At 41.1% G+C, this 13,112-nt stretch overlaps 1 protein-coding gene across 1 annotated transcript in view; it reads left to right on the forward strand.

Moving 5' to 3' along the window:
• Positions 1 to 4,196: 4,196 nt before the first annotated feature.
• Positions 4,197 to 13,112, forward strand: part of ZNF292 (zinc finger protein 292) — an 88,105-nt gene continuing 79,189 nt past the window's right edge. The window contains exon 1 of the mRNA XM_012638251.1: positions 4,197 to 4,399. Coding sequence (XP_012493705.1) covers positions 4,232 to 4,399 — 168 coding nt within the window. The 5' untranslated portion in view covers positions 4,197 to 4,231. The remainder of the gene's footprint in view (positions 4,400 to 13,112) is intronic.

Below are 13,112 nucleotides of genomic sequence, written 5' to 3' on the forward strand. Positions count from 1 at the left end.
TGCATTTGGCTTTTTCTCTTATGGGAAGGAAAAAATATATCCAAATAGACAATAAAAAATCCCCCTTCTTTTAATTACCTGCTCATATATATATATATTATCTCTTCTCTGGTAAGAACACAAGGACTAAATCTAATCCTCTGAAATCTGAGTCCGATGTTTCCTGTGCTTTTTCAATCGTTTCAATATGTGGCACAGCACCTGCCGTAATGTTTTCAGCATTTCATTTGACTCCTTTTACTGTTTCTCTAAAGGAAAATGTCTTCCTTGGAAAAATGTGGTGTGTTTTTAACCAATCTCAATAGCGCTTTTACCAATGCTCTCCTGCGCCTGTGGACACAGCACTGGCTCCCAGACTCTGGGATGCTTTTCCACTGGGCCAAACTCGGATAGACTCGGTCCCTTACGTCTGAGATCCAGAGGCTGCCTGTCTGGGGCCCGGCGGCCCAGCCCGTTGGAAGAGAGCAGGTTGAGCCTGCTCGAGACCAGGCAGCAGTGTCCGCGCCACGGCCTCAGCAGGACAGACTCGAGCATCCCCTTCCAGTCGGTTTCCGGAGGCCCCGCGCCCCGCTGCGCCCTGGAGAAGCTCCAAAATCTCTCCGCCTGGAGGCCCAGGAGGCCGCTGCTCCTAAACCAGGTGTCACAGCCTCGCTGAGGCAGGCTCGATCCTCAGTGCTGGGTGGAAAAGCCGCGGCAGCAAATGCCGGGGCTGCGGGCGCCCAGCGGCCGGCCTGGCCAGCTCGCGTGCGGCGGCGGCCAGAGGAGGACACGAACACCCGCGAGCCGCGGGGCGGTCAGAGTCTGGCTTCCGCCGAGTGGGGAGGCGCAGACAGGGTTAGCGGAGCAGAACGGAGCGAGCTGGTGCCCGCCCCGGGCCCTGGCCTGCGTACCTTCTCGTCCCTGGGCCCAGGGCGAGAGCCGGGAACGAAGAAACAGCGCCCAGACAGTGGCGCACGCTCTCCGCCATTCCCTGGCCTCAGGCTTTCTCCCGCATGCTCGGGCGAGGTCGTGGCTGCGGGGTTTCTCTGGGCAGTGGGTGGGAAGGACCTGCCCCGCCCTAACCTGAGAGCGATCCGGTGTCTGTAATCGCCGCGCTCCCTAAATCCCCGGAGTGGCCCCCAGGCTCTGCGCCCGCCTGCTTGTAGCCGACACAACCCACCTCCATTCCTGTCCTTAGGCTCTGCTATTTCAAGAATTCCAGAAAAAAAGAGTGTACCGGCGTGTGTGGGCCGGTGCAGCCTGGAGAACCCGTGAAGCAACACGCGCGGCCCGGATGCAAGCACATCTGTCCCCTCCCCCAGGGGTCTCCCCAGCTTTATTCTACGCGGAGGTGGCGGGTAGGGGTCTAAATCTGTCTCCCAGATTTACTCAGAAATCGAGTCTCTTGGGCGTGAAGGTTCATATGATTATACCACGTCCATAGTAGTCGCACTGTGTTCAAAATGGGCATGGGTACTCACGGCGCAGATACTGAGCTCCCCAGAGACGTGGAGTCTTTTTGCTCAGGGGCTTATTCTTGTTTTGTTGATGGACCGGGCCTCCGAATTCCCCCAGGAACATCTCAGTAAGTAGAGGGTGTGTGTGTGTGTGTGTGTGTGTGTGTGTGTGTTGGTTCCTATGAGCGGACAGTTTGGTATTTAAAGAACAAGTGGACTTAGGCAGAAGTCATGCATACTTCTTGATACACCTTTTCTATGGATAAGATTGAGATTTCTGAGATCTCCAAGACAAGGTTGACCTGTCAAGGGACAGTATTATCAAAACTTATTTAATTAAAAAATAAAAACCTTCACTTCTGTAGGGATTCTTTGGACATTCGAGTTAGCATCTTAGACTACTTGATGCTCTGGGTTGAACCCACATGCATTTTCATAATATTACACTTGTCATATTGTATATATTGTCATTGCAGATCACTTTTCCACAAAACTGCAAGCTTCCTCAAGGCAGGGATAGTTTTTATTCACCTCTGATTTTTTCCCCAACCAAGCAGTGCCTGTAAATATTAAATACTCAATAAATGAGTATTAATTACACCACTCACCTCCAGTCTTTACATTTCCTATAGACAACACATCTATGTATATGCAAAGAGGAAGGAATGGAGAGAGAGGGTTCACAGATAACAAATAAAAGTGAATGACATGGCTGCCCATGCCGATGGACATTTACCTGGCAGTAATAGTGCTCAAATTCAATTTGCTTATAATCGTCTCTTTAGTTTTAGGGTTATCATGTGAGAAAAGTAGGAATGACCTACATTCTCAGGCAATTTTGAAAATTAATATTTAGATATATTTCTCTTTGGATATAGTTCTCTTTGCCTCCCCTCTTTTCTTCCAGTCCATATAGATTAGGTGGGGTGTAAGCCATTATACTTGAAGTGAATATGAGCTTTGCTAAACTGTAATATCTGTCCTTGGATATCTGTAACATTTAGCTAATCTCATATTTCTGACTTTTTATATTTTTCACTGGAATCCTAAGATAACATAAATTGGCAAAACTTAGTTGGGAAATCTAAAACACTTGGGAAAGTGAGCTGCAAATATTAAAAATCAGTAGTTGTCTTAATTGTTGCTATTTCAGCTCTCAGTGATAATATTATATCCTTTCTCCTTAGCCTTTGCATGTACTCCCCAGTCTTTTCCATGAGTAAACATTTGAAGATTCTACCTTGTTAATATGTAACAGTAACTGATACTGTTTTTCATAAGGGGTTTAACTATGCCTGGTCACCTTGTATAATACCACTTTAAAAACATCACTACCACGGATACATTACAAAACGTTCATTCTGACAATGCATACTATCTAGAACACTTTCCATTTATACTAGAAATCTCTTGAAAAGGGGCACTGCACACAATAGTAACTTTTTATTTTAGATGCTCGTACTAGAAAAATAGAATAAGTGAAAAGGCTGGCTGCCTCCTCAATATCGTTTCTGGATTTCTGTTAAGCATTCACTCAGTTGTGAGAGGTTTCTTGTCTAATGCTCTAACATTAACAAAATGTTAGTTTTATTAAGAACTTTAGAGTTAAGCACTTGGATTTTTGTAGTACCTCTTCTACTCTTTTGTTTAAGTGCCAAGTATTCATTCCTTCTAGTCTGTAAGTAAAATGTGGTTCAGAGTGCTACCTCTATTTATAACACCAAGAAAAACAATGCAGTTGATATATATAATAATTCTTGACAACCTTGTTTTATTTTAGCTTCAATTTCCTCTCCTCGGTTATGATTTTTAATGAAGTCCTTATCGCTGTTTTTTTTTTCTTGACCTACTTTCTTTTCAAGAGCTTTCATATATAGTCTGTTTTCAGTGTCGGTGATTGATTCCTGTAATGTGTAGTAGAGTCTAAATCACGGTAAACATCACTTATTCTAGAAATATTTTTGTGGTTTAAAAATCATCTGGTCTGTTCATAGTCTGTTTGACTTATTTTAAACTATGCTTCTCATGAATTTGCTCCGTTCTCCACACAGACGATTGAACCTGATTCTGCTCTGACCCAATTGTTATTTTCCTTTGTTGCCTCCACCCCCTAGAGAATGTTTCCCGGGGACAGGCGTTCTTGTGTCTGAAGAGAAGAGTCAAGCGGGATAGATCTGGTACCTCACGCAATTGATTCCTCTTCCCCTGCCTGGTGAGAAGTCAGAGACAATTTTGACAGTTCATAGTGCAGCTTTGGCTCTCACGCTTGTGGTCCATGGGTGGGTTTTACCTTCTCCCTCTTCCTCTTCCTCTGGCCTGCTTACAGACCAACCGCAAATGCAGCCATTACGCCCGGCCACCCAGAGCTCTCCCTGTGCCGTCCTCTTGGGGAACAGGGGCATATTTCCGTAGAAGACTTCGGGGGCTGGGGAAAGCCAGGACAGGAGGGACGCTGCAGAAGGCGGCCCCTCCCCAGGCTTTTTCCCGTCGCGGCTCCCACGTGACCGAGAGCAGGCCTCCACCAGCCCGCCCCTTTCAGCCGCTGCTGCCCACTTCCCGCTCGGGGTAAGTTAACCGCGGTTTTCCGCGCCGCCCCAACCCCGCCCTTCTCCTTTCCCCTTGCCTTCACCTCCCTCGGGCTCTCTCGCGCCACTCTCCCCGCCCCCCCAGCCTCCCCATCGGGCCTTTTGTACGTGCTCGGCGGCGTGCAAGCGCGCCCGGCACGTGACCCCTCCGAACGTGGCATTGTGTTATCACGTGACCCAGGTGCGTACGCGACGGAGCGGGGTGTGAAGATGGCGGACGAAGAGGCCGAGCAGGAGAGGTTGAGTCGCGGCGAAGGCGGCTGCGTCGCGGAGCTGCAGCGCCTGGGCGAGCGGCTCCAGGAGCTGGAGCGACAGCTGCGGGAGAGCCGGGTGCCGGCCGTGGAAGCGGCCACCGAGTACTGTCAGCAGCTGTGCCAGGTGAGGGCGCCCGGGGGTCCCCTCCCCCTTTCCCCAGCTAGAGGGGGAAGAGGGCGAGCGAGCGCCAGGCGGCCGAGCAGTGATAGCCGCTGCCTTGGCATCGTCGGCGCGGCCGCCCGGCCGGGAGCGGGAAGTATAAGGAAGGAGCCTTTGTGTGACTGCCGTTGTGGCGGTTGTTGTTGTCTGCAGCTCCCGGCTGGGGGAAGGGAGTTGTGGTCAGGGCGGAAAATTCCCCCTCCCCTTTCCTTCCCCGAACTCGGGACTGCGCGGTCCAGGCGGCTGAGGAGATGTAGACGGCGAGGATTGGAGAGGGTAAGAGGAGAATGGAGGCCAGGTCCTCTTCTTCCTTCTCTTATTGTGCACTGGGGATTACCGCGCCTCCCGCCTCTGCGCCTCTCCTTCCCACTCCGAAGGGCCTCCGCCCCCACTGGTTTGATTCCTTTGCGTTTCCCTGCTTTCATCCGTCCCGCCCCCAGCCCCGGCCCTGTCCTCGCTGTCTCCGGGCCTTTGTTGTTCGAGTTTCGCCTTAGGACTGAAGGGGCCTTTGTTGATGTTCGGAGGAGCAGTCCCCACCGACCCCTTCTAGCTGGGCGAGACGTTTGGGAGGGGGCTGGTGGCGGATGTCGTCCCCTCCTGCCTTTGCTTGCTTGGTGCATCGCTATCGTGGTAAAGGTTGCTCTCTTTAGTGGAGAGGAGCTGTCCCTGTACATCTATTTGTTCCTGGGTCGAATGTCCCTTTAGGGAGGCTTTTCCAGAGTCTGTTTCTTATTTGCTTTCACCCTTCAAGGAGTACGATTTCTTCTGCCCTTTCTCCCCCGCTGTTCTCCCTACTCCCCTCCATTTCTTGGAGTCTTCCCTGTTTGGCCTCTTGATGAAGTGGGAGAGGTTCATGTGGACCTGTGCTCTGGTCAGTTTCAGACCTTTCTTTCCTTTTCTTGCCCAAGGACACTGTTTGCTAGTAAGTGCGTTCTAACCAGAATTTGGAATGTTAGTGGCACTGTTTGCTAATGATTGAAATCGGAGAGTTTGGGTCTACATTTGGACTTAATTACAAGCCTTATAGTTACCTTTGAAATTTTAAGGTGATGTTGCTGGCTCTGTTGAAGATCTTGGTTAGATTACCTTCTTAACAAGGAAAAAAAGATACAATTTGTACAGGTCACATTTAGAGTTAATGTGAGTATATCATTATAGAGAATTTGTTCTGAAAAGATGTTGACCTTAAGGTCGAACAATGGTGGACCATTTTAGCATTTCAGAGTAGATTACATTTTCACTTCCTTTTTAGCCTCTTAATTCTGAAGTCTTTCCTTTGTAAGATCAGCGATACTTGATCACATACAAAAGAGTCTCCATTGCTGTATGCACTTTATTGTCACAAATTAGTTGATGGCTGTTCATTATCTTAAAAACAAAGACTGAGATCAAGTGGTGACTTGTCTAGGAGGATATGCAATGTGAAAACACCCCACTTAAAGGTAAATAGGTCTCTTGAAGACCTGTGGCAAAATTAGAGATTCAGACATTCCTTTGAATCCTTGTATTAAGAATTGTTGAGATTTCTGTTTCTTTATCCTGTACCCACTCATTCTTAATTGGTTGTAGATATAAATATTTATTTTAGATATAAAAATTATTTCAGTAAGATACCCATAATAAGAAGTCTTTCATTTAAAAGTTGAGTCAGCTTTTTAATCAGTTAAAAGTATTAAAGTCTAGCTTTGCTAGAAGAGATTTTCCCCATACTAGTGTCCACTGATGGTTTTAAGGCCAATTACTGTAAATACTCTTTGGCAGAAGTATTTATAAACAGGATTAATAATTGTGGGAAAGTGGAATCTCATGCAAGCTGGACTTTTTGAGGATGTGTGACATCATAAAGTTATCACTTAAAGATATTTTTTAAATGGGTGAAATAGCATTTAAAAATCAGAATGAAAGTAATTTCCTGTATTAGTTTTATTAAGTGATTAGTCTTACCACACATAAATTGTTTTTATTGACTGATGCTACTGACAAAACCATCAAACAATAATGAAACAAATGCTGGTTTTGTAGATTTCAAAAATTAAAAAATATTTCATACACTATAATCCCACAATAATTTAAGTGCACTTAAAAATGATCTCCATTATTTGAAGAGGTACAGAGTGAATCTGATGTTTGATTCCTTCTAAAACATTTTCTGGATTTCTTTTTTAAACTAACCTATTTATGTTAGTGATAATGTCAAATGGGAGGTAACTTGAAACATCTGTTTCTTTAAAAGTGTATGTTAGCCAGTGTTACCTAGCACTTTGATGTGAAATTCAGAGGTTAACAATAATAGAATTTATTGGAGCATTCTAAATACATTGCTAGAAATACTAGAAGCTAGAAATTGTCTTGGCTTCTAACCTTGAGATTATCATATAATTTTTTCTATTTAAACATTTCTTGTAAAACTAGGATAGTCACATGCTTCAAGAAGGCAAAGATGAATAAATGTTTGTTAGAGTTAGAGGGCTCCGGAGTTAATATTCTGTCAGTGTTCATGTTCAGTGTTTGTGTAATCCTCATTGTTGCACTTGTTTAAAAAAATGAATTAGTTGAATTTTTACCTCAGCAAAAGATGAATTTCTGGAGAATGTAGGGAAGCCCACAAAAATAGAAATTGCTTATGATCCCAAGTTTATAGACTTATCTTTTTTTTTTTTGAATGAGGTAGGATAGTAACATTTCTTGAGTTCTGAGAAATAGAAATGAAAGTCATTAAATGTTTGTCTTATTGTTAATGATATTGTTTTGCTCTTTGTATTGGGTTACTTCCTGGAAATAAGCCTCACTTTTACAAATTGAAATGAGAATTTGCTTAAGGCTTAAGTGGGAGGCGGGATGGGTAGGTAGAGGATGGGCATATTAGAGTGCGTGTCATAAATCTTAAATTTCATTGTATCATTTATTTTTTTGAGGTGGGGTCTTGCTATGTTGCCCAGTTTGGAGTACAGTGGCTATTCACAGGTGGATCACAGTGCACTACAGCCTCAAACTCATGGGCTCAAGTGATCCTTCTGCCTCAGCCTCCCGAGTAGCTGGAACTACAGGTGTGCAACACCATGTCCAACTCTTAAATTTCCTCATTTTTTTAAAAGTTAGCTTTAATATGGGTAATATAGTCAACTCATTAATTTTCTTAAAATTGGCTTAGTATAAGAATATAGGATAATGACCAATAAGTTCTTATATTTATTTGCTTCAGGATTATTACAAAATTTACTGTGTATAAAAATTGGTTATAGTTGGAAACTCTTGGACTAGTTACTGTATGAAGCAGGGTTAGTAGTCACTCATTCCGCACTTCTATTGAATACCTACTGTATATGAGCTAGGCGACCATGATTGTGCTTCAAGGAGTTTACAATCTTTGGAGGAAAGTAGACAAATCCTTGTAGCAAACTGATTTATATCTTTCATAACTGAGATAAGTAAAGTACAATAGAAGGTTACTTATTTGGGAGTTTCAGTGAAGCATTCTAACAGAGGACTTGTTTTAAAAGGATTTTAAAGTAGTCATTCACTGGAAAAATTAAGCCATTGTCATAGTTGAAGAGTGATTTTTTGGGGTGTGATGTTTGCTGACAGCACTATATACTGGGCTGGAGGACTGATTGCAACTGGTATTGGTCATTTATTGTCTGGTGACTGACAGCTATTTTTAGCAGGTTGAAAAGCAGTTGTAGGAGAGAGTGTGTGTGTATACTGCTCATTCATACACATACACACACACATATATACACACATACACACATATATGTAAGCAGTGCTTCTCACTTTGCTGGGCATAATACTTTTTTCCGCCTCCAGTTCTCTCTTCAAGGGCATTTGGAAATATGTGAAATCAGTTTTTTGGTTGTTGCTGGGCATTTAGTGCCCATGACCTTGGATGCTAAATTTTCTGAAGTGATCAGGACAGTCCCACCACATGGAAATTTATCCCTCTTCCTAGATACCCATAGTGCCCTTTTGAGAAATAGTGAGCAGAAAGAAGTTTTTTTTTTTAGTCATACTCTTTTCATATTGAGATTACTAAACTACAGAAATATAGTTAATGTGGAACAGGTCCAGGTAAATGATCTTCAGCTATATTTAAATATAATTCATACTGACCGTGAGAGGTCAAGAAACTTTTTACTTCCTAGCAGAAATTACAAGCAATTACTTAAACAATTATTAAAACAATTTGCTTTTACTAGGTTAAAGAGGGTAACAAATTCAGCATACATAATTATCCTGATTAAAGCAAAGATGTGACCTTTTGATGTAAATGAAATGCTGTACTTTTAAGAAAGCAATTATATGTGAGGACCTAGGTTTAGGCATTACAGGAGATATAAGGTACAGGAGACTTTAGTAGGATATACATTAATAAACTAAGATTTAAATATCACTTCAAGATGACAGTGGAAGAGATGTCAAAAGACAGTGTATCATTGACAAATTACTTTTGCTTTATTTTTAATTTTTTTAATTGAAAATGTTTAATAGTATATTGAAAATAGTTTTAAAAAATTCAGACACTGGGAAAGGGAATACAACAAAAACTTGATCTCCTCCCCACCCATACCTCCAGTCTTCTTTCACAAAGACAATCCCCTAATAGTTTCCAGAACTAGTTTGTTCTTTTAAAAAAATTAAAGGTCCTAGCACTCTGGGAGGCCGAGGTGGGCGGATTGTTTGAGCTCAGGGCTTCGAGACCAGCCTCAGCAAGAGCGAGACCCCGTCTCTACCAAAAAAATGAAAGAAATTAATCAGACAACTAAAAATAAAAAAAAAAAAATTAGCCGGGCATGGTGGCACATGCCCGTAGTCCCAGCTACTCGGGAGGCTCAGGCAGTAGGATTGCTTGAGCCCAAGAGTTTGAGGTTGCTGTGAGCTAGGCTGATGCCATGGCACTCTAGCCAGGGCAACAGAGTGAGACTCTGTCTCAAAAAAAAAAAAAAAAAGATAACTATTGTATCTTGCTTTTTTTTTTTTCACCCAAAAACATATCTTCAAGATCATTCTATAGTTGCTTATTTGAATTTATGGTTTTCTGCTTTACAGGACTATAATAATTCTGGTGTATAGCTGTGTCTAATTAATCAGTTAATTATTGATAGAATAAGTTAATTTTATGTATAGTAATTTAAATAAAGAGTTCAAAGTAGGTAGTAAGCACTTCAGGCTGGGGGGTCAGGGTTAGACTTCGATTACCCATTGTTAGTGCCTTATTGGTATAAGAAATAAAAATCAAATTGAAACTGTTAGGAGAGCTACTGAGTATTTGAATTATGTATCTAAAACATTTCTTTGTATTTTTTGTTTGATACAGGTTGATTCTTTTTTTATCTGCATATTTTATTTAGCTTTAATTGTAGCAGCAAAATCTTAGATACTGTTTAAGCATTTTTCTTAAAAAATTTAGACTTTTTTCTTTTCACTATTAGAGGCTGTCTAAAGTTAATTTGTAGGACACTTCAAATCAGAAGAAAAGATGGCTTGCTTGTTAATTAGTGATAATTACTTTAGGTATTGAGGGAGCAATAAGTCATTTAAACTTTTAAGAGTTTGGATAATGCTCATGGGAAATAATTTTTTAAATGTTCATAATTAGTATGATTGCATGCTGGAGATATTAAATTCTACTTTCCAGAATATGCTTAGACCAATTTTAGCAAAAGGGAAAACTGTACAAAGCTTTGCTTGCCCTCTTGTTACTTTTTGATCCTAAATTAAAATGAAGAAAGAGAAGATGTATTTTGCAGTTGACCTTTATAACATTTTATAACCTGCAAAACAAGATTTTTGAAACTGTGAAACTGCTGCTGTGCTTGTTTTAATTGAGATTCTGTCCCAACTGCCACAGATAAATGCAGTTTATAAAAATTAACCAGTCAATATGAGTAGCCTTTTTTTTTTGAGCCAGGGTCTTGCCCTGTCACCCAGGCTGGTGTACAGTGGCATGATCACAGCTCACTGTAACCTGCAGCTGGGTTCAAGCAATTGTCCTACCTCAGCCTCTCAAGTAGCTAGGTCTACAGGCATGAACCACTGTGTCTGGCTAATTTTTTTTTTATTTTTGTAGAGACAGGGTCTCGCTGTGTTGCCCAGGCTGGTCTTGAACTCCTGGTCTCAAACGATCCTCTTGCCTCAGTCTCCCCAAGTGCTAGGATTATAGGCGTGAGCCACCATGGCTGGCTAGATACCCTCTTATATTTATAAAATGGAAATTTCATTTAAATGTTTGCCACATATACCTTGTAACTTTTAACTACATTCTGTTTTTCAGGAAAGCCTCTTGATTCATTGTTTCTCTTTTGGCATTGAGAGTTGCACCCTGCACCTCAGAAGAAAAATGTTACTTTTTCCCCCTTAAATTTACATTAAAAAAATTAATGGTCTCTAAATAGTATATTTGGCCACGAAGACTTGTTAAAATTCGATTACATAATATCTTTTCTTTATTTATTTTAATCAGATATTTAAATTCCTCTTATATGGGAACACTAAAGGAGCTATGGAGAATTATGGTGTAGACTTCTACCCTCAAAAGAGGTTACAAAATCTAGGGCATATATTAATAGTTAAATGACAATATTAAACAGTAAAGTATCTAGTCATAAATATAAGTGGAATATGGATTAAGTGAAGTAGAGCATTTTGAAATTACTTTAGCAAAAATTAAGCAGGAAGGAAAACACTGTTTACATTGGGTCTTGCAGGGGTTTAGATAACCAAAGAGAAGTTGGAAGGATGAGAATAAAAGCTCAGAGAAATGAAACAAGTGTGCAAACTGACGCTTGGAGAAAAATGTCAGGGTGGGATGAAAAATGAGGTAGAAAAGATAGATTAGAACCAGACCAAGAAAGGAAAAACAAGTACCACATGTACTCACCATCAAATTGGTATTAACTGATCAACACTTGAGTGCACATATAGTAATAACATTCATCGGGTGTTGGGCAGATGGGAGAGAGTAGGAGGGGATGGGTATATTCACACCTAATGGATGCGGTGCGCACCGTCTGGGGGATGGAAACGCTTGAAACTCTGACTCAGGTGGGGCAAAGGCAATATCCATAACCCAAACTTTTGTACCCTTGTAATATGCTGAAATAAAAAATTATTAAAAAAAAATAGAACCAGACTAAGAGTTTATGATGCCAAACCAAGGAGTTTTTGTTAATTTTGTAAGTGTAGATGATTTACAGTTAAATTGCCTAAATTCTTACCCTTCCAAGTTTGAAGGATTAAAATAAAAATTAAGTTCAGCATGTTATAGGCCTTGAGTTGTTTTTTTCTTAATTATCTTGTATCAGTTATTGCCATGTAACGAACTATCCAAAAACTTAGTGACTTTAAAAGACCAACCATTTTCATTATTGTTCATAAGTCTGTGGGTCTGATGGGTGGTTCTGCAGTCAGCTGGCAGGTTGTCTGGGATGGAATAGTCCCAGATGGTCTCACTTGTATGTCTAGTGATTGTCAGGCAGGTTGGTATAGGGGTCTCATTTGGGCTGGCTCATCTCTGAACTCTTACCTTTATGCTCTAGTAAGGTAGCCTGGATTTCTTTATATGACAACAAGAGAAAGTAAGTTCTGTTGCACAAATGCTTTATTTTGTAAGCATCTCCTTTGCTAATGTCTCATTGGCTACTGCAAATCAAGTGGTCAAATCTAGCCTCTTTGTGGGGAAGCAGACCACACAGTGGTGTGGTTGCAGGGAGATGTGATTCCTTAGGGACCATTTCTATCCCTTTATTTCCTACAATTTAAATTTTTCTTTTCTGTTGCATGCTTCTGCTCTCTTTTTTGGCATCCATCTTCTGTAATCAAACCACATCTGACTGCCCCTTTTAGGTTGATAAAAGGTATTCTTATTCCTGCTTTCTAATCTCAATCTCTAAATAGAAGAAGGGCATTTGGAAAATTTGTGGAATAACCTCTTTATTGACCATGATTCTTTGATATTAAATATGGTCTGAATTTGGTGTATTGTATTGTTTCTATTTTGTGTAGTCTAATAATGACATCCTAGTTCTTGTTCTGATGAACTTGTTTTTAACTTTCCTGTTCAGTTTGTGAAATTCCCTGAAGTCCTGCTTTTGTCTTTCTACCTCAGTGGCAGTCCAGTACTTGTAACAGTGTTTCTCAAATTTCAGTTTGCAGAAACCCAAGAGAGTAAATCTGTAGACTTACAAGTTTTAGCCTCAGTTTATACGGATTGGACATCCCAAATCTGAAATACTTCTGGTCCAAAGCATTTGGGTTAAAGAATACTTAGCCTGTATTAAGTAAGATGTAACTTTTTATTTTGCTGCTTAATTGTCACACTGAAACAAAATTATCACAAAACAGTATTTACTCTTACTATGTGTGATGTGTTGTTTTCACTTATTTTTAAATCTTGCCCTTGATTTTATGTTAATAATCCACTAATAGGTCCTAACCAACAGTTTGAAAAACATTGTTTTAGGGGATCACTGGGCTTCAATTCAGTAGTAAGCACAAAAGCGGGCAGTCCCTATGTTTAAGCTGGCCTCATGGTTTAGTTGACCCAGAACATTCTTATATTTTATTTAGGAGAAGCATCAAAATTAAAATGCAATTTTAAATTTCTTGCAGTGAATACAGGAAACCCAACATTATGTCCACAGAACCCAATTTGAGAGATACTGGTGCATAGGAAAAAAAA

Source organism: Propithecus coquereli, unplaced genomic scaffold, assembly GCF_000956105.1.
Source record: "Propithecus coquereli isolate 6110/MARCELLA unplaced genomic scaffold, Pcoq_1.0 Scaffold127, whole genome shotgun sequence".
Classification (NCBI taxonomy): Eukaryota; Metazoa; Chordata; class Mammalia; order Primates; family Indriidae; genus Propithecus; species Propithecus coquereli.